The following is a 16,789-nucleotide window of genomic DNA, read 5'->3' on the forward strand; positions in this document are numbered from 1 at the left end:
AACACTGTGTGGTTTGTAAGCCTATGTAGGTTAAGAGAAAACAATGTCAAACCAAGCGGGTGGACACATGAAAGTGTGTGTGGAAAGAATGTGTGGTTGTGGTTTTATGGATCCATATGTATGAAAACAAATAAAAAGACTTTGGTGACTTTCTGAAGCCAAATATTCACTTTCAACAAGTAAAAAAAATGGAGGGAGGGGGGAGGTGTGGGGTGGGGGAGGGGTTTAGGAGGAGGAGACAGTTGAGTGGGTAAAAAGCTGGACGACCTCAGCGTGGTGTGTCACCTTGTCACATGTTCCAGTAAGTGTGGGCTTCCTCCGGGGCATAATTACCAATGAAGAGAGTGTGCCAGAGCCAAATAATGTGGAAATGTCTTCGCTTGTGGAAAAGGAGTCCGACGAGGATGGGATTCGAACCCACGCGTGCAGAGCACAATGGATTAGCAGTCCATCGCCTTAACCACTCGGCCACCTCGTCGTGTGATGTGCATGTCAGAAAATATAGGTAATTATTTATCCCTAAACGACATCCTACCATTAATCTTTTGCGTGTGTGTCGTTACGGTCTTTTGCGCTCGTTTTAGACGTTCAGAGGTCGTGGTTTTCTCTCCTGTAAGTCAGGAAATTGGGACGTGAAATGCATCGGAAAAGTCAGGCGCAGCTACTTTGTGATTGGTTAGCGTTTCCATCAAGCACGGATTCTAAACTCTGATTGGTCGAGGGGCGGGCTTAACGTTGAATGAACACAGGAAGTGTACAGCAGCGTGAGACTGCAATTTGACGTTCGCCGGAGCTATTGCAGAAAATAAGGTAACATGCTGTTGAGTTTGTGTCGGCTTTAACGCCTCTCGAAATGTACTAAATAGTGGCCTATCGTGCACAGAGGGTGGCATTCGTAGTATGTGTGACTTAATGTTTTGCTTACAGAAGTTGTGGCAGCTTGTTTGAATGCTCCGCGCACTCAGGAGCCGTCTTAGCATGCACGCTAGGAGCTAACGTTAGTTAGCTGTTTGTAGCAGCCTGAAGACCAAACCTTTTTCCAGTATTTAATTACTTACACGCAGTTTTGTGGTTGTCCTGCTGTTAGTAGGCTGCTCATCTTAAATGGAAATGTTGCTATCAACTTACAGACGCGTACAATTGTTCCATGTATTGGTTTTTTATTGAAAGTGAAACAGAAAACTGTCTTCTGTTAAGTGTTTCCTCTTGAATCTGTGCCATGGTCAGTTATGTTTGTTCAAGGTTCAGGGACGAGCACCTGCTGTCAGTCTGAACAACGTTTTATTATGTTGTATACCTGTAATGTAAATTAATAAAAAGCATTTAAAGCATTTAGTAAATATTTACCTTTGTCTGTGTCCCAGGATAAATAATAATAATAACCATAGTAATAATAATGATTATAATAATAATAATAATAATAATAATAATAATAAACAACTTTATTTATGTAGCACCTTTTTAAACAGAGTTAATAAAGTTCTGTCAGACAAGGAAAAGCAGTCTCAACAGTCGAGCCAAACAAGGACACCTCGTCTTAGGAGAAATTATAGCAAGAAGGCAAAACACAAAATGGTAATATTAGTAATTACAGGTGTAGGGAATAAAAGTAATGTAACAGGCACAGTCACTTTAAAAGCAATGCAGATAAAGAGCTTAAGTATGGCAAGAAGACAACATCACATCAGAAGAAATAAAAACATGGATTAAGAACAGTAAAAAGATGAAAAGATCATTTATAAAATGATAAACAACATTTGTGAGTATAATTACGTGTGTGAGACTCAGCTTCCATTTTCAATTAAATTTGATTTATTGTCATTATGCCCGTCCAGTATATGTGCAACATAAAAACAACAACTTAGACCAGACACTCACACAGTAAGACACACTTCAAGACAGTTTTAGCAAAGTAAAATAAGAATAGAAAAGGTAAAAATAGTTTAAGTTATGTTTAGTTTCAAGAATTGTTTTATTATTAGAATACTAGTACTTTGGTATACCTGCTATAAATGAGTATTTGTGTGTTTGTGCAGCTCACAAGCTGCTTAACCTGCGGAAAGCTTAGACAGGTGTGCAAATACCTCCTAGAGCTCACGGTAAAATGCTGTTGGTTCTGACTTTATCTCTTTATCCCACACTCTACGAATTTCCCTGCAACCTCTGTTCTTTCATTTGTGTCTCCTCTCATTTCTGTCTTCCACCTTTCTTTCTCGTCGCATTTATTCTGCCTTACTTCCTTTTCTGTACCTCATCTGTTTCCCTTTTTCTAATTATTTTATGTCCCCACTTTCTCCTCCCCTCTCCTACTTGTGATCAGTTCCTTATCGCCAGTGTTAAACCTCAGCCTAAAGATGGTGGACTCCCAGTACTACCTCCCAAATGACATTGGTGTCTCTGCACTTGACTGCGGCGAGGCCTTCCGTTTGCTTTCACCTCAGGAGAAGATGTATGCCCACTACCTGTCACGCGCCGCTTGGTATGTTACTAATCTCAGGATGTAGCACATTCAATTCAAGAAGTGTTGAAGGAACTTACTGCTGTGAAAAGACACTTCCTCTCTGTTTTAAAGAATATAAAAGGTTTAGCTTGTTGAACTGAAACCCTGCTGACCAAATAACCACATGCTGTTTTAGGTATGGTGGTCTGGCAGTGCTGCTGCAGACTTCTCCGGAGTCAGCAGACATCTTTGTGTTGCTGCAGAGGATTTTCAGGAAGCAGACGCCTGCACAGCTGGAAAAGGTCGCTACAGCAGCTGGACTCAGCGCTGAGGAGTACCAGGTGTGCAGTGTTTGTGTCTTTGGCTTTTTTTGGTGCTGTCTTGACACACCTTACAACCGCAAACATGTAGAGATGTTGGTTATGTGTCAAACACCGGATGAAAATTATTTTTACTATATTTTTTCTTTTTTGTGATATTTAGGCCTTCTTGGTGTATGCAGCTGGTCTGTATGCCAACATGGGAAACTACAAGTCATTCGGAGATACCAAGTTCATCCCAAATCTACCTAAGGTAAGAAGGCTTCTTGTGTCAGATGTAACACTTAACACATAAACACAAATGTGAATATTGTAATGTACTAGTGTAACTAAAAAAATGGCAGGATAGTGTATTAAATATGATCGGTAATGCTCCATTACTGCTGCTGTGGCATGTTTTAAGCTGTCTACATTTGTGGTATGTCCACCCAGGACAAGCTGGAAGCTCTGGTGAAGGCCAGCCAGGCATTCCAGGAGCAGCCCGCCGAGATGGAGGCTCTGTGGGACAGCTGCTCATGTCCTCTCTACTCCCTGGAAGACAAACAGAAACAGCTGGGCCTGGGTGACAAGGTGCGATCTTGTAATACAAGTTTCGGCTGTTTGACCAAACAGTTTTTGTCAAGTAATAACTTGTAATTTAACGAAATACCCCTTGTTTTGATTGATTTGACATTTCTGCATCACAGGCGCTTGTTTTGGGGGTTGGACTGGAAAGTTTTATTTTTTCTGGCAGATGTGTCTGTTTCTAATCCCAAATCCCACTGGAGTTGCTCTTCCTCTCCTCTTCCCTTTTGCTCATTATTGAGATGTTACTTTTGTAAGATAAATGTTCAAGTAGAGAGCAAGTCAAATACTCCTCAGGTTCGTGTCAATAGGAGGCAACTGAACCCCAAACTTCCAGAGGTCACTGCAGGTGATCCAGTACTGTGACCCCTGTGAGAAAATGCATGGCTCATGAAGTTTTTTGCCTTTCTTGTCTTCAGGGAATTACCACCTACTTCTCAGGAAACTGCTGCCTGGAGGATGCTGAGCTGGCTCAGAAGTTCCTTGACTCAAAGGTCAGCTGAATTCAGACCTAAAATGGATATTATTACTTCCATTTGTTTACCCAGTCTCTTGTAATAATCTTCCTTGACTCCATTCTGACACCTCATTCTCTTTCCTTGTTGCACTTGATTTTTCTTCATCTTCTCCCACCTCTTCCCACAAGTTTTGATGTTTCATCGCTGTTCTTTCTGATTCTTGGCTGTGTTCTTCGTGTTGTTTTCTCTAGAAACTGTCTGCTTACAACACCCGTCTGTTCAAGAGGGACAACGGAGGCAAAGCCTGCTACGAGGTGCGCTTGGCTTCAGCTGTGCAGAAAGGTCAGAACTACAGTTTTACACAAGAACCATAATACGATGTATACCGTAATGCATTTGTGACAGATTCGGCATGCAGAATCTAATATGTATCACATGTCATGTACACTCTCTGAACTCAAAAACATTAAGATTTATCAACATGAAACTAACGGATGTACAGAGATTTGTTTATGTAACTAATGTTGTTAATGATGCTACACAGCAATGAAATGTACAATACTGTTTCACAGACTGCGCAGTGGAAGGGGAATGCGAGTCATGCTGCGGCAGCTTCAGTTTCGAAGACAAAGAGTTCACTGTGAAGAGGGGAGACTACGCTTCTCTCATGGAGAAAGTCAGCTGTTCTCTCAAACAAGCAGAGGTGAGTGTGAAGGATGCGGAGTGGGATATTGTCAGCGTTTAGTTTGTATTCTTTTATCTGTTAGGAACAAAATCACCAAAATATGAAGTTGATGGAGCAATATGATACTTACTACTGAAAATAGTAGTAAGAGTCAAAGTAAAAGAAAGCAGAGGATCAAAATGAAACGGTGCCAAAATTGTTTTGAAAAATGCAATCCACGCACTCAAAATATACAATTTTAACAAACAAGGAGGGAAATATTAAAAAGCCTTAGTAGGCCTACGTGAAATAGGAGAGGTCGCATCACAACCAGTGTGTTTAGAGGAGGGATGTACTAACAGAGCGTCTCTCCCTCTGTCTGCAGTGATTGACAGCAGACAGGAGGGGAAGAGCGGGGGGGTTGTTCTCTCAGGCCAAAAAATAAAAGTATTAAATGCTAAAATGGGTCGCCAAATATACTTTGGTGGCTGTTAATATACCTAGGCGGGCTGTCCAAGTAAAATATATGTGTGGGAAACACTGTCACAGGTGAAACAAAATAGATAACCATAGAATATTACAATAGCCTGTGAGGGGGGATTAGGGGAAAACCAATACAGAAAAACATACAGAAAACATGTGAAGTCTAATGTGTATACTCATTGAAACCAGAATACTTTGCCAAAATTGCCTTTTAAAGTGAATGTGAAAAGTATTGTCCTTTGGCAAAAAAAATAATAAAAAGAGGAAGGTGAGAATGGAGGCCATGTCGTAAAGTCAATAATCTCAAAACAATCGTCCTGTTTCAGTTCCTTTTTTAAAATTCTTGCTCTGTTTCCAAATACTTAACACAGGCGTATGCTGCCAATGAGAACCAGAGAAAGATGCTCGAGGAGTACAGGCGCAGCTTCACTTTTGGCTCAGTTGACGCTCATAAAGAAGGCTCGCGCTACTGGATCAAAGACAAAGGACCAATTGTTGAGAGGTGAGTTCACTGGACCAGAGTAATATCAAATAAACTCACACCTGCATAATTCCAAACATTCTTGATTACTACTCTCTTGTAATAATCTCTTAAACCTGTCTCTCTGCTTTTTACTCTCAGTTATATAGGTTTCATAGAGAGCTACAGGGACCCATTTGGCTCCAGAGGAGAGTTTGAAGGTAACTACCTCGGTGATCAAAAACAGCGATATTGACGCGTTTATTGGCCTGCATGCTGTGGTGCCGTGTTCCTCCACAGGTTTTATTGCTGTGGTGCAGACCTGAAGACTAGTAAGGGAAAAAATTAACAGTGTGATTGAGCTACTTAAAACAGTTGCTTAAGCAGATACAGCAGCAGCTGTTAACTCCAGTGGGTAATTTTGCATCAGAGGTTTAATTCTCGCAGTGATTGCCTCGATTTTAGAGGGACCCAAAGTGTTTAGGAAAAGGAGAGCTAATTGAAATATTCCTGTCTTTTCCTCAGAATTAGTAATAACATTTTGTCTATAAATTGTCTCCTCTAGGTTTCGTCGCGGTTGTGAACAAGGCAATGAGTGAGCGTTTTGCCAAACTGGTAAGCTCAGCAGAAGTCCTGCTCCCCGAGCTGCCTTGGCCCCGGGAGTTTGAAAAGGACACTTTCCTTAAACCTGACTTCACCTCGCTGGATGTTCTCACCTTCGCTGGGAGTGGAATACCAGCCGGCATCAACATCCCCAACTGTATGTACACTGAAATGTGGACGCCGTTCAAACTGCACTCTGTATCAAATAACACAGTTCACTTGAGTTTAAAATGTTTTTGTTTTTGTGTGTAGATGATGACATCAGACAGTCAGAGGGCTTTAAAAACGTGTCACTAGGCAACGTGCTGGCTGTAGCCTACGCCACACAGAAAGAAAAACTCACCTTCCTGGAGGAGGAGGACAAGGTAACGCATGCAGCTTCATGAGTCTCTTTCAAACCAGCGCTTGTCTCTCTCACACACTCTCATGATTATACATTCTCCTGCGTGTTTGTGTTCTTGTGGTAGGATTTGTTTATCAAGTGGAAGGGGCCATCATTTGAGGTGCAGGTTGGACTCCATGAGCTGCTGGGACATGGAAGTGGGAAGCTGTTTGTCCAGGTCAGTCACACATACTCTCGTTTCAGCAGAGAGTTAAACTTCATAATTTATAGTCACATGAAAACAATTACCTGTGAGCAATAGGCAGCAGCAAAATTTAACCTTTTTTAATCATTTTTATTATCCAAGATCATTACTGACATAACTTTCTTGATAGCTTAGCATCTTAAAGTGCCCACTGGAAACATTGTGGCTCATTTGAAAAAGAAATTGTTTTTTACAATTGACTCTAAATTCTTCCTGAGGCTCAAAGGGAGTACTGTAAGTCATGCCATGTTTTTACTAAAACTTGAAAAACAAGAACGAAGCTAACGACTGAAAGCAGAGAGTTTATCAGTAATGTTATTGAAGAATAATGAGTGACATCCAACGCTGAAGCCTTGATCTTGTCTGGTGACAATGGGCAAAAGTTTTTATCTTTAAGTGTTTTACAGAATAAATAAATGGAAATCAAAGTTATACTTGTATTCTTTTTTTTACTGATTCAGATTATTTGATCTGTGACTCAAAACAGTGATAGGAACTGTGAGTTTTGTATCGGTAGCGCCCCTCGTGAGCAACCTCCGTAACATTTAGCTTGAAAGTATTTGCAGTTAACAGATTGAATTAGTTAATATTCAAGAATTTAGATTTTATCGATTTCTCTCTGTTAAAACGTTTACTGATATTTAAGAAGAATCATCAGTAAGGAAATAAACCTGATTTGGATTAATTTTGCTCCATCTCCTCCAACAGGACGACAAGGGCAAGTTCAACTTTGACGAGAGTAAGGTGACCAATCCAGAGACCGGAGAACCAGTGAGTTTGTTAGTTTGTACACCTGTTTTTAACTCTGTGATCAGCTTTGTAAAAGAGACTAAAGGTGAGTGTGTGTGTGTGTGTGTCTTTTAGGTGTCCAGTTGGTATCGGGGCAGCGAGACGTGGGACAGTAAATTCTCCACGATCGCCTCCTCTTATGAAGAATGCCGTGCCGAGTGTGTCGGACTCTATCTGTGTCTCAAAAAGCAGGTGCTCAGGTACGTCATGTGTTGTAACCCTCATTCACTGTGTATCTCTGTGAATTTAACATAGATGTATGTTACCTATATTCGTATTATTTAAACCTCGTATGAAAAGGTTTTTTTTGTGGTAGCTAATTTTGCTCCACAGTTTGAAGTTGGGGTGGTAATTGACTTCTGAGGGGCTCAGAAAACACAAAACACTGCAAAATGAACACTGATATTGGCTGCTCCTCTTCCATCACTCTCCGTTACAGAATGAGGACAAAGAGCTGGGCATTGTTCTTATTCTAGGCATCATGAAGCTATTTCTGTAAACAGACAGCTGCCTGTGCTGGTGCTGTTTTTGCCAAAAAACATAATGAATATAAACTAGAAAAATGCAATTTTCCAATTATAGATTTTAGTCTCTATTAAGATATGGTGTAATAATGAATAATGTTTTATGTAATGAATATCTTGTAAGACATATTCTAAAAAAGCTTAGAAAAGAAATAAATAGCAATAAATGTTTAAAAACACAGGCCTACTTGCATAGTAGCCTATTGACAAGCTGGAAGTTGTCTGCTTACAGGTAATTTTAGGAGGCCTACTTAAAGTGAGCGCACCAGTGAGGAGTGTATTATAAGGGGGGGACACTAAGAGTGACATTATCCCCGCACGATCTAAACTGTAGAGTTTCAATAACTCATTATCATTCAGTGTTTGGAGAATCTCTTAAAATGTCTCCTCCCTACTCCTAACAGACCTTTTTGTTTACCAGGATCTTGTCTTCAGTTTAAGGAAAAATTCTTGGCAAACATCATAATTCCAAGAATTTCCCAGAATTTCTTCACTAGGAGCCGCCCTTTATTAGAAGGGAGTATGAATGAATATGGCTGCTGATGAACATCTTAACCATTGCCTTTGTTTGCGTGTGTGTTCCAGTATTTTTGGCCACGATGGCGAGGATTCAGAGGATGTGGTGTACATCAACTGGCTCAGCATGGTCAGAGCTGGACTGTTGGGCCTGGAGTTCTACACACCTGAGAGCAAGAGCTGGAGACAGGTACTCTTTCCGACAGATTTTTTTTCCCCACAACATGCTGTCCCTCTCACTCTTTACTGTACAATTCAATGTGGTTTTCCATATGAATAATGAATCGTAACTTTCATTTATATGGAGCTTGAGAGACACATAGTGTTGGGCGAGGAGTGTTTATGGGACAAGTCAACATACAGACCATTAAGCATGTGTCTCTAACAGCCTGACTGGCTTGGCTTCATGTGTCTGTGCTGTTTTATAATATAGCTTATATTAAGTCTGTCTGTGTTTATATGAGCGTCAGGAGATGTATACAGTGTATATCACACGTGTATGTATGTATGTATGTATGTGTGTGTGTGTGTGTGTATCAGGCTCACATGCAGGCTCGTTTCGTGATCCTGCGTGTTCTACTGGAGGCCGGGGAGGGCCTGGTGGGCCTGGAGGAGGTGACGGGGCAGGACGGCAAGCCTGATGCTCGAATCACACTGGACAGAAGCAAGATCCACACTGTGGGCAAGAACGCCATCCACAGGTTCCTGTGTAAACTGCAGGTACGTCCATACTAAACTAGACAGAGAGTATATTGCATATATAGTTTTATATTAACAAATAACGATGGATGTTGTATTGTTTGATGTTATATGTAGAAAGACATAAAGGAATTATGACCCCATGGTAGCTGTGCACTCCCAGCTTGTTAGGCTTTGTCTATAAATGAATACATTAGCACAGTTTCTGAAAAGAGGAATTGTAAAAATGGCCATATTGATCGCTGTCCTGTGACATGAATATTATTTTGATCACCTGTTGATTTCACCCAGCTCTACAGACAACACACTGTTAACCTGATTCCACCATTTCGTAGGTCCTCAAGTCAACAGCAGATGTTGAAGGAGGCAGGGCTCTCTATGACGGCTACTCCACCGTCAGTGACAGCGGTGCTCATAACTTCCTGCGTCTACGCGAGACGGTACTGCTGAGGAAGGAAGCTCGTAAGATGTTTGTCCAGGCCAACACCAGAGTCAGTGGTACGTACCTACATCTGTACCTGCTGTTGCGACTACTCATGTTAGTGGAGAGGCAATTGTAGACTCTTGTACTTATTTATTTTTTGTCTGATTTCCAGGAGAGAGTGTCGAGCTGGTGGAATACGAAGGCAGTGCAGCAGGTTTGATCTGCTCCTTCACTGAGCGCTTCCAAGACGACGCAGAGAAGCTGGAGGCCGACCTGTTGGAGATGAACAGAAGAGACGCCCCCTGCTGGTGTTGATTGACGGATGATCTGCTCCAGAGGCTTCAAAAATACATTAACTTGCAAAATGATCCAAATCCTTTGAGAAGGCACTTCTGAACAGAGTAAATTAAAGTTTCATACTTCAAATAAAGCCATAAGACAAGAACAGATCTGCCAAAGACACCAGCCACGGTCCAATATCAGGTCTACCTTTGATTACTGGATCAAATACAAATAAATGAGCTGATGATTAATACACAAACATTTTTCTAATGAGAAATACTGAGAACTGTCCATTAAATCAACATCTGTCAATGAAAATGGTTAAAAATGACTAAAAGTTACTGTAGGTAGATCTCACTTTTTAAGCATGACAAAGTCAAAAACAAATCTTCACAAAATGGTCATTATGACATATTCTGACTGTGCTTGGAATGATGTTCATGAATCGCTTTTTACAGTCAACTTTTAAACTGAAAATTGTTCCTTCTTTTTCCAGTAAGTTGAATGTTTATCCAGCCTTGGTGTTAATGATGATTTGACAGGTTAGGACTGTTAACTAGCTGCCATGACAGCTGAATGTTAACTGTAAGGCATGATAATGATTTTATTTGCCAGGTTTGGTGTAAAGAAGTTTGGATTATTGGACTGAAAATGTTCTGTGTCTGGAGGGCCTACAAAAGACGATGTACAAGAAATGTGTTAAATCAGCACAAATAAAATTTGTTTGATAAGATCTCAGTGGTATATTTTTTTTTTCCACCAGAACCAAAGAAAATTTCACTTACAATCTCAGATTGACTTTCAGTATAGTTTAATAACATTAGAAGATTTAAGTCAGACCTTTATCAACATGATGCATGCTTAGTTTTCACCTGAAGTTCTGTATGTCAATATATCTGCATGGAGGAGCTGTTCAATTCAGTCAAACTGAAATCTCAGCTTTTACTCTAAATAGATATCGCAGTAAGAAGGCATCTGTGTTCATTTCCCATCAAAGCTAATTGAATGTAAAAGCCCGTACTGAGTCCAATCATTGTGGACTGTTAAAATGTAACATTTTCTCTAGGGCTGCATAATTAATCGAAATATTATCAAAAAAATGCAAAATGGCCATAACCAAATCATAGAAGCTGCAGTTTTTGCAATAAAAGTAAAAGGTCAGAAAAAACAGCATTATAAAGAAGTACTGCAGTGCTGCAGAGATGCCCTGGACTAAAGAACATGATCTCCAGATCTAAGAAAACATGTTTGTTTGGTAAAGACCCAAACGAACGTCACATCAGCATTATTTTAATACATTTTTCAGTTAAAAAGCAAAAATGATCATTTAAAAAAAACTTGCTGTGGCTCCCTTAAAGCAACAAAATGTAACTTCCTGGAGAGCAATAGTTGATTGTTGAGTCTCATCCCAGTGTCATCAAATACTGATGCTCGGGTCAGACGGCCACTCAAAGCGCCAGTGTTTGACAATCTGGGGATGAGACTCAACAACCAAATATCTCTTTCCAGGAAGTTACATTTTGTTGCCTTAAGTGCAATTTATTGGCACATCCACAAGTGACCTTTCGAGTTTCAAATGCTCTTTTTCAGACTTAGTTAACATACAGAGACCATTTTTAAATAAACACCATTAAAAAACACTAATTTACCATTCACTGAATCATATCACAATACCTCTCCAAACAATTGCAGTTTGATTTGTTTTTTCCCATATTGTGCAGCCCTAGTTCACTCCCACAAGGAACCAGAACAACTAATTAAACCATTTATGTTGCTGCTAAAGGTTAACAGAGATGAACTTACCAACTCAAGAAAGTTTCAAGTCTCTGCATTTTTTAATTTAGTGAATTTACAGAAAATACTGATATCAAAAGAAACAAATGGCAACCTGTAAGGTACGAAAGCAGGCAAAAATAATTATTTTTTAAGGCTTTAAGGGGCAATATGTAAGAATCTTAGTTAAAAACATTCAAAAATTAACTTTAAATAACAGTTTTGTCATTATGACATCCATGTATTGCTTTGCAGAGATATCTACTTATGTTAGCATGCTACAGGCTAGCCTCATCCTCGTCCAAAGCTCCTGCATTAGCTGCATATGTAAACATCAACACTTTCCCAGTGCGCCAAGCCCCAAGTCGGGATCTCTAGCTGCACAGCTAAGTGAGCTAACTCGCTAATGGTGGCTACAGTTAGCAGCAGTTAGCGGTTACTCTGGTGATATGAATTTGAAAGGTGGCCAATTCTTACATATTGCACCTTTAAGAAAATGATGGCGTTAGAATATAAAAGGTTACATTTGCAGTTAAAACGTCCACAACAACCAGCACCATCATTCAAATCTTTGGTTTTGTTCAAGTTATTTAATTTAAACTCAGCTCTGTTCTAAAAACATTTTATTATGACTCTCTGGGATGCAGTCACCGTCTGTACGCAGTGCATCGTGATATCACAAAATGTCATTCTGTTACAGTCTGTTTGCTCGCTAGAGGCTCGTACCATTGTCCTGTTTGATAGGTGAGTGAGGTGGAGTCTCTGCTGCCTCCTCCAGACTGCAGAAGGAGCTGCAGCTGTCCGTGTCACTTAGATAAGCAGCATTCATCCCTAAAACCAAACCCTCTTCCTCCTCTTCCTGATTTTTGCGCAGTTCCTCATCAGTCTCATCATCATCATCCTTATTTTCATCCACACCTGCTCCCTCCTCCTCTGGTCTCTGCTGATCTGCTCTTGAAGGAGCAGCAGGTGTGTGGTAGGCCTGCTCTGCCAGCGGGGAGAAGGATGGAGAGGTGAAGGGAGACAGAGAGAAGGGGGCCTTAGGAGAAGGAGATGGGGACTGATAAGGTGAAAGAGAGGGTGAGGCGCCGGGTGAGTTGTGTGGAGAGAGGGACCGAGATACTTTGGGGAAAAGGGGAGGCGCCATGGGAGATGCAGATGGGGAGAGGTAAGGAGAGGGAAAGGGAGGGTTGGAGAGATTGATCATCGGAGAGGGCTGCATGTAGTCTGAGTCCTCTGGAAGTGTTGGTAGCTGAGCTGTAGCCTGGTCCATTTGGCCTGGTTCCACCTGCTCCTGCATCTCACTGGGGGCGTCCTGCATCTGTATCGGAGACTGGGGCTGAGAGTCCTGAGCTGTGGGATCAACCTGAATGTCTTGTTGTTGTCCCCGTTTCAGGGCTTTACATTTTCCTTTGGTTTTGGGGATCAGAGGTGGTGGAGGAGGAGGAGCAAGCGGGGGCGACAGCAGGGTCGACGACTCTGTGGAAATCCGAACTTTGAGGCTGCGTTTGAACATGCGCCTCCTGGACAGGGCGGTCTGGGACTGCAGGAAAAGAGGGTTGATGAAGCAGAGAGCGCCCATGCCCGAGCCACAGTCCAGCTCTCTGGGGCTGCGCGTCGTGATCGGGCAAAACTCATGGAACAGGGTGGCGTTGGGACCTGATTGTTGGGTGGCGGTGTCTGACTCGGGTGCTTTCTGGAGCAGGCTGTCTGCGTCGGGCGGGGGAGCTGAATCAGGCTGAGCTGCAGAGCTCGTCTGTGGGGCTGCAGCAGCAGGCGGAGCTGCCTTCTTCTCCTCATCCTTCTGAGGCTTAGGCGCCTCCCGTGGCCCACGAACGTTTAGGTGGGAGCTCCAGAATTCTATAAAACAATAGGTGTTTTGATAAATTGTACACAGTAGGGCTGCAACTAACAGTTATTTGAATCATCAAGTAATCTGCTGAGTATTTTCATGATTGAAATAATCTAGAAAAAATACGAAAACCGGCAAATGTTTCACATTTTTGCTTGAAAAGTGACAATTAATCGACTTTCAAAATAATCGGGAACTTATTTTCTTTCCATCGACTTATCGATTAATTCACTAGTTGTTGCAGATTTAGTACAAAAGGGAATCAAAGATGACAAAAAATGATTAATGCATTTCATACAAGATGTGCAAAAAAATATGAATGAACTCTTGACAACCTTGCAACCACGTCCTAAAAATTGTCATTGTCATCCTTTCATGGAATAGAAATTTAATAACAACCTCCACATTTTACATTTTAAATGGTAACGAGTAACATTTTTTAATATGTTTTTTTGTTTCATATTATATTATTATATATTAAAAAGTAATTTTTAAAAACGGAGTATATTTCATGGCATACATACTGTTGATTATATTATAATTCATCAATAAACTTCATTTTGACTTGTCTACTGCTTCTCCCTTTGATGGACAAAAGGAATTAAATTCCTACACACTCATTTTTCCAGTGTTTGTTTGTTACTCAGTAGCTGGGAGGTAATTACTGTGTGTTTAATATGTGTGCGCCTTGTGTCAATAAATCCTTTAAGACACGTGTCTTTGAGGTTGAGGTTACAAAACCTGCTGTCGGGAGACAAGACAATGTCTTCACCAACCTATTCCCATGTGTGAGATGGACTCCAGCTCTTTGTGGGATGATGCCTTTGCGATGGCCTCAGGAAGCTCCAGAGGGAAGGGTAATACATCTCTGACACACAAAGACAATATAAGATATTAACACCAACATTATTTCCCGTGGATCAACAAATATTGATAGTGATCAATGTAGAAAAGGAGAAGGAGGAGAATATACTTTAGAGGAAGTGAAGATGATAGAAAAAGAGATCATGAACGAGAGAAAAGAGGAAAATAAGACCGAGAAGTCAAGATTTTACCTGCTGACACAGTAGAAGGAAATAAGTCTTGGGAGATCTGGAAAGCTTATGGCTGAAGTCTCCAGAGACAGAGCTGCGGGCACAGGGAGGGGGAGAGGGTGGTAAGTATTAACAGTGTGGTTGGACTGCGTCTGAGGTCTAAACTATTGGGATATTTGACAAAATACTTTGAACAGGGTCTCTGAAAAATGTTCTAGTGCAATATGACAGGATTTTGTGTGTAGACAGATATGTCTTAACACTTCTTACTCTTGCTGGACTGCTCCTCCCTGATCCCAAACTGCTGAACGAACGACGGCACGCTGTCGTCCGCCAAACGGACGCACAGCACGTTTCTCTGGGATGTGCGAGACTTGCGCACCAGGAAGTTCTGCAGGACAACACAACTGATTACTGAGCGCATGTGTGAGTGTGCAGAACATGGACAGAGGAGGCAAGAGAGGTCTGTGCATATGTGTGTTAAAGGGGGATTCCAGTATTTTTAAACCAGGGCCCTGTATTTACATGTTCGGCCAAGTAGATTGCCTCAGCCGGTAGCCCTGACACGGCTGCAATGGCTGCAACATAATGCCTTGGGGAGCTTCAAAAACCCAGTCCAAAGGTCCTGTACTAGTGGGGTAGATACAAACACTCTGGCTAACTGCACAGCTAACTGAGCTAACAAGCTAACAGTAGCTACGGTCATAAACAGAAAATAGTTAGCAGCAGTTAGCAGTTACTCTAGTGATATGCTGCCCCTATTTGTTGGGAGTATAACATCAAAAGGTGGCCAATCCTTACATATTGCACCTTTAAGATATTCTTTTTGTAACCAGAAACACAAGTCTCACTCAAGGAGAAATCTCGCTCTGAAATCTCGCGAGAGGTGAGTTGTTGCAGGAAGATTGAGTTGGAGAGAGGAGCTTGGAGTGAAAAATGTATATCCAAAGTTACGGCTGACTATTCAGATGATTTTGACCATCTAGATGAGACAACAGCTGTAACAACTCAACTCAGAGGTAAAAAATGTGGGTTTTGGTTTGGGTTTCCACTAGAGTAGAGACATGTTTTAATGCTCACTCTATTTTAGCTTCTGTCTCTTCAAGGGCCTCCCTCCTGAATACCCAGTCTGCAATTTGCATGTGCCAAACTAGCCACAAGGCATCAATTATGCAAATGTATGACATGGTGACATAGCGTGATGTCACAAAGTCGCGGAATTAAAGGCGAGGCACTTCAGGTGCAGTTTTTTTCTGTGGGAGAGAGGAGCTTCTGTTGGTGCAACTTCTGACCTTTCTAACTTTCAAGATGCTTTACATGCACAAGAACCTATATAACACAGTGAAGGAAAGGAGGGAAACAAAAAAAGGGACCCCTAAGTATACTGGAATTCCCCTTTAGGACAAATGCTGTACTTTCTTGTATTTAAGTGTATGTGGCTCTGACCCCAGGCGGCTCCCTCTGCAGTATGTGCAGTGCTGTGGCAGGATTGATTGACAGCTGGAGCCAGACAGGAACTGTGAGCAGGAGACGGTCCAGTACACTGATGCTCCTCAGAGACCCCCGTCCCCTGTGATGCCCCACGAACTTGCGCTGTGAGGGCTGGGTGGGCTCGGGGAAGTCATACAGCGGTTCCTCTTGCTGCGCCATCTACACACAAGAAGTGCACCCACACGGTGATTAATTATCCTGCAGCTGATCATGCACTCCCACACAGTGGTTATTATCTGTCCCTGTGGCTTACATTCATTACAGCAAGATGGGTGGGATGGCTGCTACACACAGACACACACCTGCGTAATAAATGTGCCTGGCTTGGGACAGCAAGTCCAGACTTGGTAAAGTGCAGCAGCTCAGACAGAGCTTAAATGAAATAGGACGCTATGGGATGCAGACGTTTGAATTACAGACATACAAACAGGACAAAGAATGTGACAGAAGGCGATGTGCTAACTATTAAAAATAAAGACAACTTATAATTATATTGTTGGTGTTAGCCTGTTGAATAAGTCTGTCTTCATGGCTATCTGGATCTGCAGCACACATTCCTGTACAACTTACAACTTACATTTCCTCTTCAAACTAGAGTCTTCCTGCTGTACAATCACACAACTGGTCTTATCTAGTTTAAGTGAACACTGCGCGATTCTTCCAACATTACCAGGCTTGTTGTTCACCTCTTCGCCCCGATCCTTCTTCCTCTTTTATCCCCCTCCGACTCCACTTCACGGCGACATGTTCCTCAACCTTCCATCAACTTTTCCACGATGTAAAGGCAACTTCTCCTCCACTTTGGCCTGTCATAACCTGTGCTCCC

General features: G+C 41.7%; 2 protein-coding genes and 1 non-coding gene across 5 annotated transcripts; 1 reads left to right on the forward strand and 2 right to left on the reverse strand.

Moving 5' to 3' along the window:
• Nucleotides 1–396: 396 nt before the first annotated feature.
• Nucleotides 397–478, reverse strand: trnas-gcu (transfer RNA serine (anticodon GCU)). The gene has a single exon. It is a non-coding gene; the product is annotated as a tRNA-Ser (tRNA).
• Nucleotides 420–10,546, forward strand: dpp3 (dipeptidyl-peptidase 3). 2 transcript variants are annotated; one of them, XM_073480150.1, is made up of 19 exons: nucleotides 420–505; nucleotides 2,321–2,479; nucleotides 2,637–2,781; nucleotides 2,924–3,013; nucleotides 3,193–3,330; nucleotides 3,744–3,818; nucleotides 4,034–4,124; nucleotides 4,355–4,485; nucleotides 5,301–5,431; nucleotides 5,552–5,610; nucleotides 5,955–6,149; nucleotides 6,245–6,357; nucleotides 6,460–6,552; nucleotides 7,288–7,350; nucleotides 7,444–7,568; nucleotides 8,478–8,598; nucleotides 8,949–9,128; nucleotides 9,443–9,605; nucleotides 9,704–10,546. In XM_073480150.1, the coding sequence occupies exons 2-19, from the start codon at nucleotides 2,355–2,357 to the stop codon at nucleotides 9,844–9,846; spliced, it is 2,181 nt and encodes a 726-aa protein (XP_073336251.1). In that variant the 5' UTR covers nucleotides 420–505; nucleotides 2,321–2,354; the 3' UTR covers nucleotides 9,847–10,546. The 2 variants fall into 2 exon arrangements, with proteins under 2 accessions (XP_073336251.1, XP_073336252.1); XM_073480151.1 differs by lacking the exon at nucleotides 420–505 and adding an exon at nucleotides 739–810.
• Nucleotides 10,547–11,337: 791 nt separating this feature from the next.
• Nucleotides 11,338–16,778, reverse strand: LOC141007755 (uncharacterized). 2 transcript variants are annotated; one of them, XM_073480156.1, is made up of 6 exons: nucleotides 16,650–16,778; nucleotides 15,919–16,122; nucleotides 14,743–14,863; nucleotides 14,494–14,566; nucleotides 14,215–14,306; nucleotides 11,338–13,446 (listed from the first exon to the last, which is right to left on the reverse strand). In XM_073480156.1, exons 2-6 carry the CDS (start codon nucleotides 16,120–16,122, stop codon nucleotides 12,299–12,301), a joined length of 1,638 nt encoding a protein of 545 aa, XP_073336257.1. In that variant the 5' UTR covers nucleotides 16,650–16,778; the 3' UTR covers nucleotides 11,338–12,298. The 2 variants fall into 2 exon arrangements, with proteins under 2 accessions (XP_073336257.1, XP_073336256.1); XM_073480155.1 differs by having other exon boundaries at nucleotides 16,634–16,778.
• Between the last annotated feature and the right edge of the window lie 11 nt (nucleotides 16,779–16,789).

The sequence above is a fragment of the Pagrus major genome, chromosome 13, assembly GCF_040436345.1.
Source record: "Pagrus major chromosome 13, Pma_NU_1.0".
Lineage (NCBI taxonomy): Eukaryota > Metazoa > Chordata > Actinopteri > Spariformes > Sparidae > Pagrus > Pagrus major.